Below are 25,498 nucleotides of genomic sequence, written 5' to 3'. Positions count from 1 at the left end.
CTTCTCTGAAAATACATCCCTTTTCCCATCAAGGACACCACAAGCTATGCATTTATAATATCCTTTTTTGTCCAATTATGTTCGTAAATGGTAAACCCTCAAATTGATAAAACATTTAAAGCATCTCTAAGTAGTAATGGTTAAGACTAGGGGTGCACTCACCACAAATATGTGTGTTTATACAGGTATACAAAAAACACCACCCGGTGCCAGAACTGGAAGGAATTCCCTCTGCTTCATCTCTCTCTGCTTCATCTCTCTCTGCATCATCCCTCAGCAGGCAATCATACACTCACCAAGGCTTAGTCTAGACACTATGAAAAATTCACAACTTGCTTTTAAAAATCTGTATGTACTATAGTAAAGTAGGGTACTAGAAATTCTTCCTTCATTGTTGAAGAACCTGGCCTTCTTCCCCATTAATATTAATTTGAAACTCAGATTCTATACTTTCTGACATGTTTACTTGCAATTTTACTGGTTTGTTCTATGAAAAGGAAAAAAGACAGGACAGAAGGTCTGAAGAGTTTTGTTACTGCTGTCAGCAAATTTGAAATGCTTCTGTTCAATGCAAACCCTCATGCTGTCATTCAGACCACGTTCACTTTGCAAGACAATACCAGGCTGCTGCGTGACTACGTGACAGTGATCAGAATCATTTCTATATACCCAGCTTGTGAGGACTGAGAAATAGTAGCAGCCAAGTGCTATGAAACTGCAGCATGCTACCTTATACAATATCTGCATTTTAACAAACAATACCACCAGAAATCTGCCTATCTTGATAAAATATTCTCTTACACTTTTCACTGGGCTGTTTCAAAACCCTACTGAAAGTGACAAAATAGGATGTAAAAAGTACTTATCACATGAACAAACTGACATTCTCATGGTAGCTTTAAACTACTGTACATCTGAAACATCAGTCCCAACTGTACCCTGCCACAGCCACCTGGTGAATTTAAAAAAAAGAAAGGTATCATTACCAAAAGGCCCTGCTCTCAGAGCAATTTCTTAGCAGTCACTAGGCAGACTGATTTTAGCCTGGTTGATTTCCCTTGCCTGCTGTTGTCTTTATCAGCATGCTCTCCTCATTAAAAATAAAATAGAAAAGATACGAACATGAAAATGCTGTATTTACTGAAGTACTCTAAAATTGAATTATTGTGCTCTTCAGTAACTTAGATTCCTACAGTTTAGACAATGCTTATCTTTTTCTTTCCATGGAAATAAAACTGGTTACTTCCAGAATTTTCTCTGGATTTACTCTATGTAATTCTACTAATATTTTTAAAAGTTGTCTTATGATCTAGCCTCTGGGTATATCTATAAAACATCACTAAAAATGATAGCATGCTAGCAGAAACCAATAGAGCAAATAAAGAAAGAAATCCTAACTTTAACTTCTCCTATTTAATACAGAACAAATGCTGTCCTCAAATTCTTCTAGCAACACAGCTAATGAAAAGGGAGGGAATGTGCTTTCATTTTAGAAACTCTCCTTTTTAAATTTCTTTTCTATGCCTCAGTCTGTACCAGCTGCATTGGAGAAATGTAAGCACCTGAGAAGGAGAGATGTTTGCGTAAAGATGACCTTACAGAAAAGAAAATACACTGTGATCTCTACAGCTGATTGTAGCTGATTTCTGCTGGTAGCTGTTAGGTTTGGAGGTGTGCTCTTCTTTGTACTTATTTGTGATTTTTTAATAATTGTCAAGGACTGGTACTTAAGCTCTGATGCTAACATTTGTTCTACCAAACAAATCACTTAAGATCCTTGGGCAATGCATGTCTGAGTGACACAGGACTCATCATCAAAGACTCATTACAAAGCTGGACAGCTGGATTACATGAGACATATTATCTGATGGAGTGGGAGACTTCTCCCATCAAACCATTTGGGAGCTGCACAATAGGTAGGTAAATAAAGTCAGAACCATCCTTTTTTTACGTGATCATTGTGAAAATCAGACACCGATCTACCCTTAAATGATCTTATGGCCATTCAAATAGCCATCCAGGGAGAGCTGTGCGATACTCATGGCAATACCAATAAACCATGATGGCATTAATTCTTATTTGTGAAACATAAAATGAAATTCAGAAGGAAGGACTTGCTGTCACTCTAAGTTAAAGTTTCTAAACATGAGATGAGCCAGAGGAAGTGAATTGTGAAAATCCTGAGATTGGCATGATCTTATGTTGACCCCTCTCTTCACTGCAAATGAATTAAAAGTTATCCTCAAAAATTGTTTCCATTGTCCTCTGATATCTCTAAACATCACATTGCCACAGGATGAGTCACACATTCACATTCTGCAAAAATCTCAAAGCCTCTACATGACAACTACCCTGCTATCTTGAAAATGCGCAGATGACAACACAAAGTCGCCAAACCACGTGGTTTTCTTCTGAATGAGAAAAGCAGGTGTAGAAAGCCTACTCAGTATTTTGCCAAACAACTATTTGTTTGCTTGACCACTTAAGCTGTAGAAGCACACAAAACACTGTAGCATCATGTGTTTGCATTTGGAGACTCCAATTTAGCAAGACTTATCAACTCAGGTGACTGAGCACAGCAGTTGTGACCTGGACAGCTCAGTCAGCAATGACTGTTTATTTAGATTTATAACAACAAAAAGTGGACAGGTAACTGTCAAGGACATGAGGTAACATACTCACAAATAAAAATGAAGAAAAATACAGCAGAAAGTTCTGCAATTTCATATATGCACATGTATACATACATATATATGCATGTCCAATATACATTTGGACAAATTGGACAATATGTATACATATGGATGATATGTATATTGGGCATATATCTATATCTATGTGTATATATAAAACTGCAGAATTTCCTCCTGTATTTTTCTTCAATATATATATTGGACATACGTGCGTATATATGTGTATGCATGTGTGTATGTAACTCCACCAACACATATACAGAGAATGTAGCTAAACCTTGTAACTAATTAAGAAAAAGCAATCAAGCCTACTCAGCTTTTCTCCTTCAAAAATCCACGTCTGTTGAAGTGCTCTTGTAGAGAACCTTGCTTTGCAATATGCCTTGAATATTCATAAAATGGAAATTGCTAGTTATAGAGCAGGATGTGGGTCCATATGGAAAATGGTTATGTCCTTAGTTTCTAATAAAACCAGAATCATTCAAGGAATGACTAGAACTTACACACCAAGCACCATACTACCCCGAAGTTTTGCATCTCACCCCCTTACCTTTCATAATGTTTCTGCTGTTTTGGGGCAAATTTCCCTGAACTCAAATTGTAAAGACTTGAGGACATTCGAATTCTACATCAGAAAATTACTAGATTACAGTTATTGAAGGTCCTCTGAAATTTCACTTTCATTTTACAAGTGGAGAGAGCAGATGTAACAGTGCAAGTTTTCTCCCTTCCCTTTCACACACTAAGCTTTGTGTACATTCTCTCGGGCAGGGATTTGCTAAGAAACACTGCCTCTTGGCAATTTCTTTAGCAATTAGACTGGCCAGTAACAGTACTGTGTTGTAGCATGAATAGACAAGCTTGACAGAAAGATCTATCAGCTGTTCAGCCCACACTGCTGTACAAATGAGGAAATGACTAGAATATTAATTGCCTTTAAACAGAAGCAATTACTCACTTTTGTAAGACTACTAGCAGGAGAAATAGATAACTAGAATAGAATATTATGAAAAATGTTTCATTTTTCTGGCTTTAACAGTGCATTTGAGGATGAAAGAGCAAATCCACTTCTTACATGTCTCTTCTTCCTTTCCCTGCTCTGACGTTTGGCAATATCTTACAGTTTTTACTTTGCATGAGAATGTGGAACAGTGAATGGCTTTGATGCTTAACTACCAAAATCCCAATTTTCAGTTTGCAATGTTTGTCCTCTGTTTGGGATTTGTTAGGCTTTGCTGGTTTTGAAGCAAATGACATGTTGAATTTTTTTTCAGACAAAACATTTTTAAAAGATTCATGCACACACCAATTCATGCACATCCTAAAAACATCTAAGGCACTATCTCTTTGAATTCATCTGCTTGAATGACAGTACACGGGTTTGAAGTTTCTTAGGCAATAAATTTAAATAAAGCTTAGCTGCATAATTACATTGTGAAAAATCTCAATATTTTGATACTCAATAAATTTATTCACAAACTGTATTCCAATATTTATAAGCATTCTAAAAGGAAGGGTTTGCACTACATTTTCCATTTGGCTGCTCACCTCAGATTTTTCACGCTTTTAAATGGACATGCAGCAGATTTATTCTGAAGAAAAGTTAATGTATGCCATTCAACTAGGCTACAGCCTCTTTCAAGAGTGGAATCCAGTTCATGACTTGAAAATACAGGTTATTTGCAGTACTATCTTTAGTTACTCAGAATACCAGTCTTTGTCTATCATCTACCGAAAGGCAATTTTTACCACACCACATCAACAGAACTAGAGAGGAAAGTGAAGAGTTTATAACATAGTATAATAGAGTTGATTCCTTACAGTTACCTGGCTATCATTTTAACCCCATTTCATGTCAGCTGAGTGGCTTCTTTCAGCAAAGAATCCATTTGGTGGAAAAGAGGAGATAATCTCAGCCTATCAGTTCTTTGATATCTTAGTTTCACAAGTGATACTAAGTGGAAGACTGCCCTTACCATATTTCTAAGAGGATTGCTCTCAAGGATAAAGTGTTTGTTGGCACAGCATCATTATAATGCATGTCTGTCTCATTCACTGTGATTTATGATTTTTCCTATTGCTCTTAACTGCAGAGGTCTTGAACACTACTCCCTCCCAAGATTCATTTTGAAAAGGTATGAGAAATCATCTGATACTACATTGTTCTTTGTAAGTGTAATTCTATCCATCTATTTGGCTGCAGAATTAATCCACATGCTTGCTCTTTTCCTTCATCAGTTGCACCAAATAGAAAATAAGTGTATAGATTTATGGATATTCCCAAATTATGGATGTGTTAATATAGGTACAATTTTGGAGGTTTCTTACGATTACACAATGACATCCTTTCCTAAGATGGAGGTGATATGAATATGTGTTGGATGTGTTATCTAGTCCAAGCGTGCCACCGCTCTCAGAAAACTACTGTATTGGCAAGAAAATCCCCATAAGGAAATGTTTTTTTTAGACTGCCCCCCAAAATAGGTCTGCTACAGGGAAGGGCTGTAGTTCTAAAAAATTAATAGTGAAACAACAAGAACAGATTGTTAAAGTCCCACCCTTTTGTTAGGCTAGAACATACCTGGCATGCTGATGGATGACTGTGATTGAGGTCCCACTGGGAAGATACTATGTCAACAGACTTTTCAGCCATATTAAGCAAATTCATCCAGCCTTGGAAAAGAGACAAATGGGATGGTGCACTGTCTGAATAGTTGATCCCTTCAGGAATATTTTCCACAAGAGCAACCCTGAGAATAGATAAGGAAAAAATAACCACTTAACAAAAGCACTTTTCTTTATTAAAAAGTTCCAAATTGTAAAGAATGTCAGGTTTTGGACCTGTGGTTCAACATCTGCTCCCAGAGGCTCTCAGCAGTGTGCCACCCCACAACTCGCTCTGAAGTTGCTGACGGTCATGCTCCGCACTTCCCAAAACAATAAAATGCGGAAACGAGCAACTGTTATTGCAGCAAAGCCAATTAAGCTTTTGAAGCTCTGCAAAATTAGCTTAAACATCAAAACCCTTACTTCTTATAACACAGTAAGTGAGACTCAGTCCTTAAGGTGAGGATGGGAAGAATGAAACAATCTCTTCTTGCTTTGCCACTCTCATCTTTGCATTTAATTTCTTCTCTCTAAGCAGTGTGGCAAGATGTATGCTCCCTGACATTCTCTTGGGTCTGCTTTTACAGCTGACATTTTATTACATTGCAGTCTCTATATATGAATTGCCTCTTTCCAACTGCTCTAAGCTACCTAATTTTTCTGCTTTTGTTTACCTGTGTAAGGCTCTAACTGGGGTCCAGTGGTTAAGAAAAGAAGAATTATGCCCTTTTAATTTCCTGTTCTTTTTGGAAGGCTCCTTGATCTTATTGTCTATATTATTCAAAACACTTGCAAATTACGTTACATACATTCACGTGGATCCAGAAAGCTAAACAAACATTGTAGTAAACTGACAGTTCAAAATATGCTCCTTTGCTTCAGGGAAATGATGTGTTTCATTCAGCATACTGCCTCACTGCTAGATTTCCTTAAATTGCAGCAGGTAAAGCTCCTCTCTACACTCAACAGAGGAATCTTAAAAATAAATGCAAGTCAAACAAGCTTCCCAATTCTGTCTTTAGGTAAGCAGATGAAATTTTCTACTTATCCAAGTGGCGCTTCTATGAGTGTCCCCACCATCTACCACTTTTACTGTGAATTATAAAAACCAGATTTAGGAAAGCTGTAGTAGGGACTTGGAGAATACTCCTTTTCATTGTATCCAAGTATATCAAGTATTTCCAGACTGTTTCTGTACTTATTAATAGCATTAATTACCAACTCCAGCAGTATGAATATAATTTGTAAACTTTTTTTAAGTAAATCATTAATACAAACCTCTAGCGTAAATGAGAATTGTACACTTTTTGACTGTTAGAAAAATAGATTAGTGCAGTATCTTCTATTAATTCAGTTCATCCTAGAGGTTCACATGGAAACATTTACAGCTATTTCAGAATATCAAGCATGTTTGTGAAGTTAATCCATTAAAAGACTGAAGATTAGTACTCTTTAACAGTATAAAGAAAACTCAGTAAGAATGGTGCTGAAGTAAACCTGTGGTAATTATCACATTCTTACTCTCCTGGCTGGCAAAAAATTCTCCCAAAACCAGAACAGACACAGCTCCTCCTTTCATTAAAAATTCAAGTATGTTCTCCAATTCCCTAAAATCCATCAAACAACATACATATCACTAAGCTACAATTATTGATGAAGTTCTCTACAACATACTCTGAATACACTATTCTATTGGTTAACATTAAACTTAACTGCATTACAGTAACAGTGTTGTTACCGCAGTAAATTAACTGTAAAAGATTAAAAACACAACTTGATTTTTTAATTTCTTCAAAGTGTACTTTATTCTAAAACATTCTATCTACCTTGTCTACAAATTTTTCAAAATAACTAGTGCCCTTATTAGTCTATTAGCAATGCCATACTTTTAAAAAGAAACTATTTTACTCTAACACTTAAGGTTTTAGACTTATTCCTGCTGCATCTAATCCTGTTACAGAACTTAATAAAACATTTGTTAGATCCCTTGAAAGCCTGGCTAGTTCTTTTTCATATTGTGACTCTTAGCAAAGTCCATGTTCCCACAGCTGTTTTACGGAGACCTGTAGGATGGCCTCCTTCAAAGAGCAAGAAATCAAAGCACCTTGCTCTCTACAAGGACTTAAAAAAACCCCCAACAATCCAGTGGCAAAGATGAGAAATGAATCCATATCTTTCTGGCCTCTTCCATCCCTTGCCCAATCACACGTAGATACAGGAGAGCATTATTTTGCACATTCTCCAAAGACATTCTTCATATCAAATGATTATTCAAAAAAATAATCTATCAAATCTGGTTCTTATTTAGCTAGAATTTAAAAGTGCACATCACTCCCTTAACACAAGATGTGACTGAAATTTCTCAACATTAGAATATTGCCTGACATACACAGTGTTTTCTGGTTGAACCTATGCAAATGAATATACAGGAGCCTACAAAATAACTGATAGGATTGAATCTGTCAGGGTCACTTCCAGTGGCTTGTAGTGGTGTTTCCCACGGGCTGTACTGACCTGCTGTCTCACTGGAAAGCATTAGCTTAGCTGCTATTCTTCCAATCTCTGTCTTTGGCAAGTTGAAAGCTGCCAAAAAGGTAACACTGTCACAGAGTCACAGAAGGGCTGAGATGATCTGGAGATCATGTCGCTCAACCACCCTTGTCAAAGCAGGGTCAATCACAGCAGGTTGCTCAGGACATTGTCCAGTCAGGTTTTGAGTATCTCCAATATCTCCAAGTCCAAGAAACTAAACATATTATATTTGAGATTAGGGCCCAGATCCAGCCAAACACATACATGCTTATTTCTGATGCATTCACTTCACATTATTTAGGTCCAAAACAGGGGAAAATGCTATATCCATATATTATAAACCCAGATTCCAGAGATCATTGGAAACTATACCTTAAAGTGTAATGCAGGAAGAGCTGTGGATGTAGGTCATTGGTCTATAGATACATTTGGGCACAGATATGATCAAGATATGCAAAAAGCTTGGGCTCTTCCTCCTGTTCCTCAGGTTAAAACCATTGACTTCTTCAAAGAAAGTAGCAAGGCAAATTTGCTGGACAAAAGGAAATTCATCTCCCTCTTGAAAGGGCTCTCTCTTGTCAGGTAAGGAAGTTTGTCCTGACTGTTGGGCTGAACTTGTTCTTAATAGGAAATCAACTCCCAGCTTGTCAATCTGCATACAATTCAGCAGGCTACAGCACTAGCGCTAAATAAGGAATGTGACTACACAGCTCCTGCCATTTTATAATTTGGGTTTGATTATGTAATAAAAGCCAAATGCATTCCAGTTAGCAAAACTGTTATTCAGAACAGATATTATCTGTTAATATATTTCCTAGTCTTTTGTTTAGACAAATAGTAAGTACTTCGTGTTCTTTAGCGGACAAAGACATTTCATCTAGCTAGGGTACTAGTTAAAATGTTTTCAGAGTTTAGACTTCCCTTTAATAATGAACTGATTCTGCCAACCCCCCCCAATATATTCCCCTACCCACTCAAAAACTCAACACCAAGCTCAGAAGTTAAAAAAAGTCAACCACCAAGTTTCTAAACTAAGTGATTTTGCTTTCATAACCTTCCCTTTTCCTTTGGCACAATAGCAAAGTTCCAGTACTTAGTCAAGAAGAGCTTTGTTAAACCTTCTGTGCAAAAGTATGAGTTTGCAAGCCCCAATTCCATCAATAAAAGCTAAATTTAGCTCTCATTTTTGTACCAATATGACCCACAATGAGGTTTTTAAAATATGGTATAACAAACTTCCAGGAGAGAAGGTCCTTCACAGACCCTGAGGAAGATCAGATATGGTGACATAATTTATTCTGCAAAAATGTCATATTAACAAAGCAAAACAGACAAATGTAGCATGGTGATTAAAATGGACGTCTCCTATGCTCAAAATCATTAGCAGATAACTGTTGGATGAGATGTCCTTCTCTTCCCGATTTCCTGGTGCTCTGAGTATTTCATCTGATTAATGCCAACATAGGCTAGCCTATTCAGTTGTATAGCTGAATATTCTCGAACCTACCTCACACAGACTGAGAAACAAGAAAGTAATGTTACATGATTTCTGTGAAGTTATAGAGAGAGACAAGGGTCAGAGCTGAAATTCAAGCTCCTCTAAGCTAACAGAAATGTGGTAAGCAGTATAATGGTATTTAACGCCTACCAAAGAATAGACCTTGACCTCAATAATAAGAGTCTTCTGAGCTCAACTATATGACTTGCATTTAGCAATTCCAAGTGAATTCTGTCCCCGGCTAAGGATTCTTCTTCATCTTTGACAGTTCTTTGGTCTGAAAGTGAGGTTTGTTTCTGATCTTACACCATTTTTTCCCTCTGAAGCAAGCAGAGATACTATTAACTTAGCATCTTGGTTAATTAGAGAAGAAAGAGGGCTAAGGCAGTGAAAATAGGTGGAGGCTATATGTCTATCTCTTGAATAAACTTGAGGTTATTGGCGAAAATTCATAGCTCTGTTGAAAAGTTTAGCTCTAATGATTACACAAGTATAAAAGGACAGTTCTCTTGATAGTTCAAACTTCACAACTTATTAAAATGATAAGCTGTAGAACATTATTCACTCCAGTTTGTCTCAATCCAGAGTCATACACTAAAGAAAATCCAGGTCATATTCACTTGAGTGTCTCTACAACATCTGAATTTACTCACCATTAAAGGGAAGAAAACACTGCAATGATTTGTATGAGACAATAAAGAAATGAAAGATGAGCAAATGCTATCTTTGTCATAAGGCTGCTATATTTCAGACAAGGGAGAGAAAAAAGAAAAAGAAGAAATAAAGAAAAAAAAGGACTGGGACAGGTGTATGAGTCCTGCCCCTACACCAGGGTCCTAGTTAAAGATACCCTCTTGCGAACCCTCTCTCAATCCAGAAGCCCTGGAACCACCAACCCCTGCCCTGAAGGACCACAGCTCCTCACAGCATTCCATCCCCTCCTTTCTTATAAACCCAGAGTCTTAATATCCATTCAAAAGCTACCATCTTTCTCAGACCTGTGTTTTCAATTGAGGCTTTCACCATATCACCTTCAAGCCCTCTACTTCCTTCTACATCGCATCTCCCCTACCACTCTTCTACCTTAGATCTACTCATTAGCTGTCATGCTGGCCAAGACCATCTTCTCTTTAGCTCCTCAACAGAACCACAGCTCCAGCTCTTGTTTCTGAAAAGGATTAAGAAATATCTTTCTAGACAGGTTATAATTACTATTACAAAAACATGCAGAACACTCTCTTTTCTGGGTTCAGAGAAGAAGTTTCCTAAAAAAAAGAGAAAGTACAGCACAACTTATCAATATATTTGGATATTCCCCTTGCAGTCAGTGGTAAGGATTTTGAAGATCAAGTGCTACAATTCACTTGAGATCAGACTCCAGAGTGTAAAGATGTGCAGTGTATTTGGATAATTACATGGTATATCCGGTAAAGAAAAATTAAACTGTGCATTATAGGTAATATTTACTCCATAATTAATTACATCTCATTCTTCCAGTATAAGAAGTTACAAAATCTGCTAGCTTTCACATACTTATGCTGTTGATTTCAATTTTAAATAAAATATGTTTGAGACATTAACATAAATTCATGACAGAACACAATGGTTAAAAGTGAAATGGAGAGCAGATAAGATTGAATTTAAAACAGACTGTGAACTCAAACTAAGTACTCAAAAGCACCTAGATTATTAGCATCTGAGAATATCACAAACTCTATAACAGTCCTCTACCACTGACAATCTCAAGTGGTGAGGCACGTGTATGTGTGTTTGTACACATGCATGCGCCTGAGTATGTGCATACTACAAAAGCTCTTTGCTGGCATTTACTTGTCTGCTTTTTGAATTTTAGTCATGAAGACTTTGATCTCCAGAGACAGAAACTTGGGATGCTGAGTACTTGGTTTAAGACTATGCTTTGAATTAGATCTGCAGTGAATGCAGGTAAGTTCAGATTTATGCTATTAAATATATTTTTTTCTGCAGACATGCAGCATTGGGCTCCAGATACAGAGCTTTATCTGAACATTTCTGAGTATGTGATAGAGCAGACTAGTGTGATGTTGAAACTGAAAAGCTGCTCTCAGTGCCTCCCTGACGAATACGTATTTTCGACATGATTCCATGCACTCAGTAATAAAGCACTGCAATGAGTAGATTAACACTTATAATTTTAAGAAATCAAACTGTGCTGGATTTTAGAGACACATAGTGCCAGTCTCTGTTTTGAAGGAAGATTCTCCATCTCTTGATTGTCTTCATATTCAGAATCTGGTAAACAGTCATGAGATATGAGGGTAAAAATGTAAAAACCTGTTGTATAAGAAGTCCAACTAGATGGTCTAAAGCAGATTTCCTAACTTCCCTGTCCCTGGACATATGAATTGCAACCTAGTGGGATAAAAGGGGAGTGGTTTAGCAGGGTTCATGTTGTGCGTGCAAATGGGACTACTAAACTGTTGTGTTGGAGTATATAATGAACTAGAGCTATGGCTATAGGGTACAGCAGAGCAGTGCTCCTTCTAGCTGTGCTGCCTCAAGCCAAGGAGGCACATACTGGTCCTGGGCTTCTGCTCTTCGTCACAGCAGTCAGTCAGTGACTCCTCAGTCACACTGCTCACCTGGGCCAGTATGGATGCCACCAGGGCACGCTGATACAAAAAGGGCCACGGCATTTTACATTACAAATGCAAGACATGCAGATAATTTGCTAAGTAACATGTAGCTAGAGCCGGTTAAGCTGTCCTGCACCTACTGCAAACAGTTTGACAGATCTAACCAGTGGCCTAAATTCTGTGAATACCACCTGTGACTGGACTCGGAAGACACAGGCCCCTTCAGCCAAGTGAGTGGCCTGATCCTCTTTAACATGCAGCTGCAGGAGGTGGCTGTGGCACAAGAGAGGGAGTAAACAGCCCTGCCAACTTCAAGTGCTCACTGAACTCCAGCCTTAAGGACTTCAGCTAATGGCTAAAATTAGAAGTTGCCTTTCAGCTTTCCCCTTCTATGTCTGCCCCTTCTTTGCACTTAGTCTCCTTTCAATTTTTCTTATTGGTCCACAGAAGTAATTGAAGTATACTAACTATATACCCACACGTATTTTAGCTCCTCACCACTTAGACCTTTCTATATTTTCCATAATCAACTTAGAGATCACTTTGTTATTTCTGTTCCCACATAATTGTTTTTGTGCCCTCTCATCTTGATGTCTACAAGCCAAATATAGCGTGCAGGCATGCACAATGCTTCCATCAAGCCTGGAAGATTTTACATGCCAGATCCTTGGTTGATACAATACAAAAAATAAGAATTTCAGTCAGCAGTTATGTCAGTGGAACAATATTGGTTTTTTACCAGTTGGAGATTAGACTCGATTCTCTGGGCCTATAGAATAAATAACTAGAAGCACTCCAGGAATACCTCTTCTCTTTGGACTGCCCCATGGATTGTTATGTAAGACAAAGATGCTTCCCTCCCTCTCATACCATCATCTTCCGAAAGAACGTACCAACAATAAAATCCTACTGTTTCAACTTCCCTTAAGTGACGAGCAACACAATATTTGCGTTGTAATGTACCATAGACACGTAAGTTTCAAAAGAAAGACCCACTATACAAAAACACAAGTCATCTAAGGTTTAAACCTGTGAATAATTTCTAATTAAGCATATTTTAGGCAATAAAAAGAAATTTACACAGTTGTATTTCAGATGCAACTTTCAGTTCTCAAAGGCAAAACTGCGTCCAAAAGACGGGGAGAATTGACCAGATGTTTTACAATGTCACTTCTACCTACTGGGGACAGTATTTCCCCTGTGCCAAAGCAAGTCTGAAACTTCATCAGAAATTCAATCTAGCCTGCCATGGCCATTTTAATACTGGAATTAAGATAGCAGGCATATAAAGTATCAAATGAAAAAGGAGCACAGACATGGGGACAAAAGAAAAACACAAGAAAGAATAAATAGCAAACATTAAAGATCTTCATTTGTTTGTACTGACATGACTGATACTTGCCTCATTTAAAAAAAACATATAAATAAAGTGCAACTTAGCATTGAGCCTTCAAGTAGCCTTATTGATTTTCTTAGGACTTCTCATATGCTTGATGCAGACTTAGGCATTATCTTGAATCATGCAGGTCAGTCCAGCTCAATGCTGACCTTTTCCCTCCACTATTACATATCCAGGCTCACACCAAAATAATCCTTATCAACTGCCCCTTGCTCCATAAATAGGATGCTGAAATGAAGGTTGTTGATTCCATTGTATAAAACTATTTAGCATCCTTAAGACTCAATAACAAATCCCTCATAAAAGAAGAAAAAAAGATTTAGAACGCAATTGAAGGGGACAGACAAAATATATGTAAAGACCCTTCTGGAATAAAAAGAATGTATGGTTTTGCTTCAGGTGCTTTGCTTTACATTTCTAGATCTGTTATGTTAAGCCTGAACTACAACATTAGCACACCTGTTGAAAAATACCTAAATCAATTAGATATTTTTAAATTATTTCAAAAGCAAATTAATCTAACTGATTATTAAAGTCCAGTTATAAGTAAGCAAAATAAAGTGGAGAACTAGCAATCACTAACAGGTGTCAGCTGAGACCCTGAAATCTCTCTCTACCAGATAGAATTAACATCATAAGAATGCAGTGGACCAAAGATATCTTTAATTTACTGAATTGACTGTAATTGACTCTTAATTTACTGAACCAATAGGATGTGGAGCTTGGTCCTCTGGACTTCAATCTGGCATTTCTTAGCAATTCAGCAAAGAAAGTATTTCACAGGTCCTGAATGTACAAACCTAATTCTTCCAGAATTAAATGTAAACATTGAGTGTAAACAAAATGAAAACATTTTACTGTAACTTTCTGCTTCAAAATTCTACAATAAGGCCCAGTATAGTCATAATTCCTCATTTCTCAGAACAATTTCTCCTCTTCCTTATACCTTCTGCAACCATTTTATATACATACAGACCAAACAGATAAAAACCTAGTATGTCAGAACAGATACATGTTTTATGGAATAATTATAGGAATAATTATAAATATCTCATGGTTTCTGATTGGGACAAGAAGCTTATCAACACCAGCTAAGGAAAAATACAGTATCAAGCTGAGCAGCCAAGCCATCAAACCAGAAATGAGCATACCTACATTCAATAAAGGCAAGTGTAAAAACATAATAAAATTAAAATCTATGTAATAGAGGTCTTGTGCTACTCCTAATTTCAATTTTGTATATGAATTTGACCCACGAAGAGAAAAGAATCCAACTCAATACCAGAAATTAACAGTAGATTAACCACTTAAGTAAGGTTGGTTTGACAAGAAAACCAATACAGTATCCCAACGAAAACCCTGTGCTTTTTGGTCCCAGCTTTCCCATCTTCATCTATGACAATTGGTGCCTTATTCCACAAGGAAAGAAATATTTGCTAGAGGGAAGGGCTGCAATGGTGACACCTACATCTGAGTTTCCAAGAGACAGAACAAAGTTTCATTTTAGGAAACATTCAAGTGTCTTAATCATTTCACTTCAGGTGAAATCTTGCAAGAACTCATGAGCACCGGATCATCAATATCTAAATCCAGCCTGTGTCAGCAGCTCTTGAAGTCTCCCTATGTTTATCTAAATAGTAATCAGAACTGAAACAACTTTCATACTAACCTAAGAGTTCAGCACTCAGATAAATATATTTACTATTCAACATATTGTAAAAATGTGCCTGGATTATTTGATAAGGCCACTAGAGACGTCAAGAAGACATTATTTGAACCAAATCAGCACAGCAGTCATCTGACTCTCCCCATGTTCTGATGGGAGCTGACATTTCAAAATTCATAATCAATAGAAAAGGCATCATACTCCACATTTTTAGATTCTTGCAATTCTTTGCTTGCTGTCAGAACTTTGATTTGCGCTCTTTTTTAATGGGATAATTCCTATATTTTGATCAGAAACAATTTTCTTAACGTTCAAGTAAATCTGATTTCACTGAACAATCACTTGTTTGAAATACTCAAAAATTGTTCTCAGATGAAACACTGAGGCACTTTTATGTCAAAGAAAGCAACAGTATCTCTAGACATTAATCGTCCTTCCTTTCAGATTACACTGTAGCTTAATTTCACATATGAGGCAGCACAAGAATACAGAGGTCAAAGATTGCAGTGTTCTTCTCATGGCTCTCTTTAAGCACAACAGTTATAAGCCTTGGGGATATGTGTGAAAGCTATTTAATGGACACTGACTAAGAATGGAAATTGCCATCTGTTCCTCGTATATATTTGGGCTTTCTTCAAGACACTTCCATTAGGCTATTGTTAGGGTATGATGAGTGACAAGAAGCCCTAAAATTTGGCTGTGACTTGCCTCTGTCCTTGTCACGTCTAAAACATGCTACAAAACTTTTCGGCACCTTATCACATGCTAGAATAACTTCCTTTTAGACTGTGATTTCGTAATAGTGATTAAAGATAACAGAGGGAAAACAGCTTGCATTGTGATCTTATTAAAAAAATACACTGATGAAGAAGGATGCCATACCAACATTTGCATATGGCTGAAATTTATTTGGGGTCACAAGAGCACTTCAAGAGCTCACATCTGCTCTGCCAAACTTCAGGTAGCATAAGAAGTTTCTCCCATCAAAGCTTCTCTATGACTACCACAACCTCATTCTTTATTTCCCTTATTTCTCATGATTTCCCTCCCTTATTTTTTTCCCAGGTGCTCTGACATTCATTTCAGCTCATTGTGGAGCACGCACTTTGTGACAGGGAACAAACAGAATTTCTCTCACAGTTACCCTTAATTTTGATGATATTTTATACAAAGAAACTTAAACTTTGCTGGTAAGTGCTCAAAACGCATTGTTTTGAATGAACTGTTCATTCTTGGGAGATTTTCTTTCTCCTTGCTCTTGAGAAAAGAAATGCTTGGAAGAAGCCAGAGTGGAGTCAGCACAGTCCTCCCATGGGGATCATTAGGCTTTCTAAAGACAATAGGCTGAATCCTGTATTTTTTTCCTGGGCATTCTCTGCCTCAGAACAGCTTGCTCCAACCATGTGCCATCTTTTTTTTTTTTCACCATCTTTTGCTCTAGTTATTCTCTAATTTGAACTCTTCCATTCCCCTGGCTCCTCCTCCCCTCGCCTCCCTCTACTGTGTATCACATCGTAGATGACCTCTTTTGCTTTTGTTTTGCTCCTTCTAGTTAGTCTTCTGCTCATTAAATCTCTTCCAAATGACTTCATTGACAGAAAACATAGTATTGTTTTTAAATCTGCACAGTTCTGTGCATTTTGTCCTGTTCCTCCACAATATCTGATTTGTCTAGGTAGACTAAAAGCTCTTCATTTGTGGGACTCCTTGTTACTCTAACAGTAGCAACAAACACAGTGGGATACACCTTTGGTAAATTCGTAGGAATTACTGCATTAGGAAGTAGCAGCATGGGCCTCTGAGAATCTCCACTGACGGTATACAATATTCAGGGACAGAGTTTTAAACACTGCTGCTGAAATTGTCATCATTGAAACTCTTTACATCAGAGGCATGAGGCAAGTCTAATTTGGCTGTCTGGTTTTGGTGGGTTTTTTTTTGTTTTGGGGGTATGTTTTGGGTTTGGGGTTTTTTTGTTTGTTTGTCAGGTTTTTTTAAGGGGGTTTATGGATATCTTACCAGTTCCCCAATAACGTGAAGCGCAACAGTAACAACTAAGACTTCTAATTACTATTTCTAATGATAATTCTTTGCAAGTCTGCTGCAACAAATTGAAAACCAGATATATTGATTTAAAAAACTGGTTACTCTACCCACCAGCAGCTTACATGGTAACACAGTAAGCCACGGACAGTGTGTAGGAACTTAACTAGATGTTCCAAACTCAAATGAAAAAGGTTTCCTGGGTGATCAAGTCCCTGTCCTTGCTATTTCAGGCAATGTTTCATATGTTTTTATTATTAAATTATCCAGATGAGGAAAAGATAATAGAACACAGAAGGGTTTTCACCACCACTTGTCGTACTGGAATATTTTTTATCTTTCTGCTTTCATAGGCAGAAACCTGCTTGACCTGATATACTTTTACCTGCTTTATCCTTTATCCTCAGTAATCCAGATCCCACCCTGGAATTTCTCTCTCCCATGACATTTTTATGGACAACAATCATTTCACTTCTTACTTTTCACCCGGCACAGCCAAGTGCCTTTAGTGTCATGTTCATTAAATACATTCTTCTTTCCTAGAACCTCCTCCTACTCACCATGAGTTCAACCTTGATTATTGATCATCAGTTACACATAGTATTCCAGATTAAAACTTATCAATGCCTTTCAAAATGGCATTAATAGTTCCTTTGCACTTCTGATCACATCTTGCCTGATGTAAACAGTATTGCATCTATCTCTAAGCAATTCTGTCTTCTTTTATTACAGTTTCCCTAAGGAATTGCTTCCCTCAAACAGTATAAAGATGGAAAATCTAGTTAAATTACAGTTGGACTACTGCCTAGGAATGACTGAAATCAAACTGTTAACCAAAATGGTATGTATATCCCCATGAGAAACCAAAAGATGTATTTAATATCCATTATAACTGCACAAATTTGAAAAAGGATTTTCCCATTCTCAGTCTGAGGAAAGGGCATTTTTGGATCACTTATATTTATTTTCTGCCTTTAGATCATATACTTTCTGGTTTAAATTTAATTCTAATGATCTCTGTGGGGAAATGTACCTTTAGGATGCTGCACAGTCAGCTGTTACTTTATTCACATACCTAAGTCAGAAAACTGACTAAACAAGACCCCTGCCATTCCCTGCTTCTGCATGACTGCTGTAATTTGTGAAGTTCAAAGAGTAAAACAAAATAAAAAGATACCAAGACTAAAGAAACAGACCAATTAAAAGCCAGATGATTGCTGAAATGTGTAACAGATATAAGATAAATCTTTTTACAACCCTTTTCTCAAACTGTAAGCAACACATTCCAGCAAAACAGCCAACAGTTGAGGTAGCTTTATTTCTCTCAAAGCTACTTCTGAGGATGTTTTATTACTGTTTTCAACTAATCCAAGAACAGACCACAGAACCTGAGGAGTGATAAACTCCAAGAAATATGAAACATGAGAAATGTTGTGAAGCTGAGAGGACAAAAAGAAGGTGAGAATACAGAAAGTCTGCAAAGAGCAATTTTGAGGTGTTAACCCAGTCCCTGATAAGAAACTGTATCATGATTGGGATCTGCAGCAAAAAACCTTGAAGAAATTCTACAGAAAGACCCAAAATTAATCCTTAGCAAAGATATTAAAGATTGCTAGAATCACCTATGTCATACTGAATCCTAGGGAAGGCAGACATCCCTCTGAGAAGTAGACGTAAAATGTTCACATAACTACAAGGAAGAATACCACTGCACAAAGGAATAAGGAGCTCCAACTGTCATTCCAGCAAACAAAACAGCAGACAGTATCATCAAATAATTCAGGTTAGAAGATATCCCCGAAGGTCATCTAGTCTAACCTCCTGCTCAAAACAGGTCCACTTACATCAGGTTGCTCAGCACTTTGTCTGGTGAAGTGTTGAATATCTCCAAGGGCAGAGATTACACAATCCTCTCTGTGTGCCTGTTTTGATATTTGACTCCTCTCACAATGGAGAAAAAAAAAAACAAAAAACCCAGCCCACACACTTCACTGGAATTTCCTGTGCTGCAATTTGTATCTGTTGCCTCTTGTCCTATCACTGTGCACCCTCAAGAAGACTCTGGTTCTGTTGTCTCTATAACCACCCATAAGGTAGTTGTAGACAGCGCTAAGATCTCTCCTTCTCTTTTCCAGGCTGAACAGTTCTCTCAGCCTCTGCTTTGTGCACTCGGTTCCCCCAACCATTCTAGTGACCGTTCACTTGATCTGCTCTAGTGTGTCAGTATCTTTCTGGTACTGGAGGACCCAAAACTGGACATAGTACTTCAAATGTAGTCTCACAGGTGCTGAACAGATGGGAAGAATAATTTCTCTCACCCTGCTGGCTACACTCTTGCTGATAAAGCCCAGCATGGGGTTGCCCTCCTCTGATTCATATTCAAGCTTGTCTGCCAAGAACCCCAGATCCGTTTCTGCAACGCTGTCTTCTAACTACCTGCACAGGGCTATTCCAACCCAAGTGTGAGACTTCACATTTGCTCACACTGAATTGGTACGGATGATCACAACTCTCTGAGCCCAACAGAATAGCTGGTATTTCACCTTGCTCTTCCCTGATGAAATAACAATGACACTAACAAAAGCATGAGCTGAAGCAAACAGAAGAAACAGCTTCTGAATGTATTGGCTTTGTGTGGCAAGGTTTTGGTAGTGGGGGGGGTTACAGGGGTGGCTTCTGTGAGAAGCTGCTGGAAGCTTCCCCTATGTCCGACAGAGCCAATGCCAGCCGGCTCTAAGATGGACCCACCACCGGCCAAGGCCGAGCCAATCAGTGATAGTGGTAGTGCCTCTGGGATAATATATTTAAGAAGGAAAAAAAGTTGCTGGGACAGACAGACATGGCAGCTGGAGAGAGGAGTGAGAAGGTGTAAGAGAACCAGCCCTGCAGACGCCAAGGTTGGTGCAGAAGGAGGGGAGGAGATGCTCCAGGCATGGAGCAGAGATTCCCCTGCAGCCTGTGGGGAAGACCATGGTGAGGCAGGCTGCCCCCCTGCAGCCCAGGGAGGTCCACGGTGGAGCAGATCTCCACCTGCAGCCCATGGAACACCCCACACTGGAGCAGGTGGGTTCCTGAAGGAGGCTGTGACCCCATGCTGGAGCAGGCTCCTGGCAGGACCTGTGGCCCCATGGAGAGAGGAGCCCACGCTGGAGCAGGTTTTCTGGCAGGACTTGTGACCCCGTGGGGGACCCACGCTGGAGCAGTCTGTGCCTGAAGGACTGCAGCCCGTGGAAGGGACCCACGCTGGAGCAGTTCGTGAAGAACTGCAGTCCATGGGAAGGACCCACATTGGAGAAGTTCGTGGAGGACTGTTCCCATGGGAGGGACCCCACACTGGAGCAGGGGAAGAGTGTGAGAAGTCCTGCCCCTGAGGAGGATGAAGCGGCAGAAATAACATGTGATGAACTAACTGTAAACCCGATTCCCTGTCCCCCTGCGCCGCTGGGGGGGTAGGTAGAGAATCGGGGAGTGAAGTTGTGCCCAGGAAGAAGGGAGGGGTGGAGGGAAGGTGTTCTGAGATTTGGTGTTATTTCTCATTACCCTACTCTGGTTGGTTGGTAATAAATTGAGTTAATTTTCCCCAAGTTGTGTCTGTTTTGCCCGGGATGGTAATTGGTGAGTGATCTCTCCTGTCCTTATCTCGACCCAGGAGCCCGTTGTTATATTTTCTCTTCCCTGTCCAGCTGAGGAGGGGGAGTGATAGAACGGCTTTGGTGGGCACCTGGTGTCCAGCCAGGGTCAACCCGCCTCACTCAATAAGTTACAAATGCAAAAGGTTTCATGTCTTTTTATAAGGGGCATCAGTGTTGTCTGCTTAGTTGTTGCTACCTAACATCAAACATGGTCCATCTCAACAACTTTTCAAGATTATTTTGCCATTTACAACAGTAGAATTTGCAAACTACAATCCCTGAAGAGATTTGCTGGTTGCACACACTATCTCTGAATAGGTGACAAAAAGCACAGTGCCATTTTCTTAAGTCACTACTACACAACATGAAAGTTCTTTAAAGGCAACAAGAAAACTGTTGTAAAAGAAAAAAAAATTAGGTATAAAAATACTATGATAAAGACTAGTGATATTTTACACTGATTTCAAATGAACAGCAACACAAGAGAAGTGACAAAGCTTTTCATTTAATCCTGCTCTATTAAAAGTCAAACAGCCTATGTTAATAATAAAGTAAAATGCCCTGCCATAGTACCCAGGCTTCTCCAGTTATTCATCTGTAGCACCCATTCTTGCTTTTCATCTGCAAATGAATTATTTTTGTGCTTTATGGTGTTAAGTAACCTTTTTGTAACTCCAGACCATAAGATCACCTCTTGTCTTCTATGATATTACCCAATTCTTTTGCAGAATTACCAAGTACTTCCTAACATTGACAATATTTCTCAAACTAGTTTTTGAGTACACAATACACTAGTTAAAATATTAAATGGTATCGATCTTGAGGATCACCAGTTCTTGAAAAACACTGCTGTAACCTCCCTGTTCATGATTTTACAGTACCCATTCTTGCCTTCCCTTGTAGCAATTTCTCATCCACCAAATGGTTTGCTCAGACTGATACAGAGTAGATCCACTGTCTTACCTTGTTGAAGTAGTCAGTTACATTATCACTGGAAATATATATATAGTCTGATACAACCTATCACCTCATCACTGGAAATTTATTAGTCTGATACATCCTATCTTTTACAAAAGCAGGGGAAATTTTTATCCCTCTCTCCAAACATCTCTGTGCTGAAACATTATATAACAATGAAGTCAAATTTACAGGCTGGGATAATCCCCCCCCCCCCCCCCCCCGCCCAAAAAAAAAAAAAAAAAGAAAAAAGTAGAGGATCTGTTAACTTACAAACACTACCTGGGAAAGCATAAAGGTTCAAGTAACCTATCCCAAAGACCAGGCTTTCATCACAACAGATGAAAAGAATTTTATTTGATTTAATCATACCTTATAATGAGTAAATTAAAAAAAAAAAATAAAATGGATGGGATGTGGAAAACTTGCTTGCTACAGTGATTGAGATGTATGGAAATGATTAATTAAATTATTATAGCAAAAAAACAACTGTAAGACAAGAAAGGTAGATACATAAAACCAAAAGTAAAGATTATTTCAAAGAAACTTCAAGAGGAACACTAACTAGTAAAGCAAAAATGCTCCCTAATGTACTCCACTTCAGCAGCTGTGCTTATAAAAGGGTTTGGACATTTGCCACTAGAAATCTGTACATAAAAATAGGTTCAAGGACAGAGAAACACAAAATGTTCTATTATCTTAATTTATACAAAGTGATTGGATATGAAGCCATCTTATCTTGATCCAAAAAAGGAAAAAAAAACCACAAACCAACAAACACGTTTATTGGTTACTCATTACTCGGGCTATTTATTCCTTTTCCCTATGAAAAAACTAAAAATTATTTCATTTTCCAATCTCCAGTATTTTCTGGACCTATACTTTCTCAGTTAACATAACTAAAGGTAAGTTCATTGGGGCTGCCTGCAGTACCCACATAAGCTAAACTACCACTCATTCTTTTCTTATTCTGTTTCTAACACTTATCATAAACTATGTCCTATAGCATCTTATGGTAAACAATTTACCCAGGCTTACTAAAAGAATAAGGATTGACAGGTCTACATTGCTGAAATTTTATTTTCCCACTGCAGGATAGAAACATCTGATGAAAACTCAGCAATATTTTGAGATAGGAATTGCTTTGCTCTATGCCAACCTCCTCAGGAGTTCCACCCACTCTAGCATAATTCCTCTGGTAGCTATGTTAGAGATATAATGAAAGGTTATTATATCTAACTCTCTTACAAGTTCAAGACTAAGTTCTTTAGGGTCTAGGTTATCTCGTCTCATGTTTTTGTGCAACATCTAACATATCCTGGACAATAATACGTTACAGACCATATCAGGACTATATAAAGATAGATAGATCCAAGGACAGATAAAACGAAAGGCTACAGCTGGATTAATTTATTGTTCCTAACCCTTACTAGTAGAAACGCCTGGATCCTATAGGACAAATAACTTACAATTTAGAGTAGATTCCTCCCACCTTATCAAGCAATCTTTCAAAACCCCTCCTCCAGTCTACCATTACAGAAGGAGGAAGATGTTTTGAAAATAGGACATTGATCTGAAGATTTCACATTTCCTCTGTTCCCAACACCAGAGAAACCTCAGGGATGAGGAGGAGTGGAGGATTTTGTTTCTGTGAACTGGTACTTTAGTCGTAATTGATTATAAATGTTTTAAAAATATCTCTCCTGAAAGAAGAATTCCTATGACCTATTTTTCTTTAATCAAATTACATATCAATGGAGATGCTATGTGTCTCTGTACGTTGGCCCCAGTGATTCCCAATAAATAACGCAAATAATTGATGAGCTGCACAGCATCTTCAAAACAAAGTCCCCATTACTGATGCTCCAAAGACAGAAATAGGGACAAGGCTACAGAAAACAAGAGACTCTAAAAAGATTTATATTCATGGTGATGGGAGAGGGAAAGGCAGTAGAATATCAGCTCTTTGGCTCTCCTATTTGTCCACTGGCAAGCAAAGGCTTTTCACAAAATTGATGGGTCTCCTCTGGCCCTCCCAGGTGCAAGCCAGCTGTTTATGGAAACTGTACGCTTCTATGGATCCCCATGTGTCCTTCACCTGAGGAGGCAGATGGTGGATTGTGGTGAAGCAAAATAAATTAAAAACTGGCCTCCCTAAAGTGAATAATAAAATTACTAACAGTCCAATTGGAACAGAACTTAGGTCTTAGTCATTTTAAATAGCCTCCAAAAAAGCCTATACATAAGGGATTCTGCAGTAGTTCACTTCTCAAACCCATTAACTGTGTGTTTGATCTCATTAATACTCAACTTTAGTTAATTCTGGCCCAGCAATCTTTTGTGCCTCATGAGTTTATGCATATATAAAAAAAAGAATAAATAATTAATATGTAGAAGAATCACAAATGTTTTAATTTGCAAGGAATGAAAATTGCAAGTGAACATTTTTAACAGTCAAGTTTAAATGGTTATTGATGATCAAAAGTATTGTAGAAAAAAGCCATTCAAGGCTGCTTAATATCTGCTGTAAGGGTCAGAATCCACTGGGAGTACCCTCATCAGTAGGCATGCACACACACATGCAAAATTAAAAAAAAAAAAAAAAAAAAAAATCGCACACTTTCTCTTCACACAGTTGCTCATTCTATGGACCATATGAACTTTGCATTATTTCCTACCCACAGTTTTCACAGACAGCAGAAAACACCCCACAAAACACGTACCTGGCCATGTCCCTGATATGGTGATTAAGATACTCTTTCAGAAGAGAAGATGCAAAGAAAAGCTTACAGCTCAGCTCTTGTGCTTTCCATCTACTGCTTACTCTATAAAGGCGGCACTAACATCCTCACCTGGCATGGTTATGAGCTCAGTGGTTTGCTCTGAGCATATCTAGCAGATCTGTAATTACTCAGAGGAACACTTTAATTGTGAATCCCAAGTTTGCTGAAGGACGAGATGGGGAACTCTGCTAAAAAGGTAGCAGTGTTAGAAATGCAGAGTAGGAGAAACCTCGCCTGGTTGGGGTAGATTTTTTTATTGTGGTAATTTTTTAATTTTAATTTTTAATAGATTTTAAAAAACCCATAATTTTTATGGATTATTTTCTGCACTTCAGATCTCAATTTCTGCCTAATTTGCATTTCAGTAAACAAGGTGCCATTTGGGATACCTATACGATTTTTCAAAGAAGGCCATTTCCAGTAAAAGTTACAATAAGACAAAGTGAGAGGACAGAACCATCACAAGCAATTTAGAGTTCTCAAAATAATTCTAAAAACAACACAATGCTAATATGACAGCATAGGCATATTGTCTGGTCTGTTTTAATTCTAGCATAATTACATGGTGAAGAACTTTTTGGCCACAGCAGTAACCAAGTGCAAAAGCAAGACTGAAAGAATTTCTTCTAATTTAGCTAAAATAGTTGTTTAGGACAGGATTTACTCTTGTGCCTGGGGAAATTCATAACAATATTCCACTTACTTCTTTTAAAGGATTAAGATCAAGTATTTGATAAATAGTGTTTTCCCAGTTCTTCAGAGTACTGCACAGATGAGAAATAGATCATTTACAGTACTCTTTTGACTAGATAAGTTTCCACTCCATTAACCCTCTCCTTATTAAGCCATTTTCTGACTCAATTCATCACAATTTTTGTGATGACTACTTGTCAATACCTTTTTTACCTTACAATGCATTCCTAAAAGAAGTCTTTCAATATGAAGGTAGCATCTCTTTGCCAATTAATGGATTTGCCTTTCCTCCCATAATATGTTGCAACATAACTTCCTTTCCTAGTTTTCCTTAATCCTTCAGGCCTTGGCTGACAGTCCTCCAAATATACATTAAGTCA

At 38.0% G+C, this 25,498-nt stretch overlaps 1 protein-coding gene across 8 annotated transcripts in view; it reads right to left on the bottom strand.

The window, feature by feature from the left end:
- Positions 1-25,498, bottom strand: part of PLD5 (phospholipase D family member 5) — a 202,686-nt gene that overhangs the window by 76,156 nt on the left and 101,032 nt on the right. For 6 of the 8 annotated variants that reach the window (XM_069800629.1, XM_069800627.1, XM_069800632.1 and 3 more), the window contains one exon: positions 5,275-5,443. In XM_069800629.1, the coding sequence (XP_069656730.1) occupies positions 5,275-5,443 (169 nt within the window). Of the gene's footprint in view, positions 1-5,274; positions 5,444-25,498 lie in introns of those variants that run through there. The other 2 variants (XM_069800634.1, XM_069800633.1) reach the window with 2 other exon arrangements.

Source organism: Haliaeetus albicilla, chromosome 13, assembly GCF_947461875.1.
Source record: "Haliaeetus albicilla chromosome 13, bHalAlb1.1, whole genome shotgun sequence".
Classification (NCBI taxonomy): Eukaryota; Metazoa; Chordata; class Aves; order Accipitriformes; family Accipitridae; genus Haliaeetus; species Haliaeetus albicilla.
The sequence above is the reverse complement of the archived record's forward strand: the minus strand, read 5'-3'. Positions and strand labels throughout refer to the sequence as shown.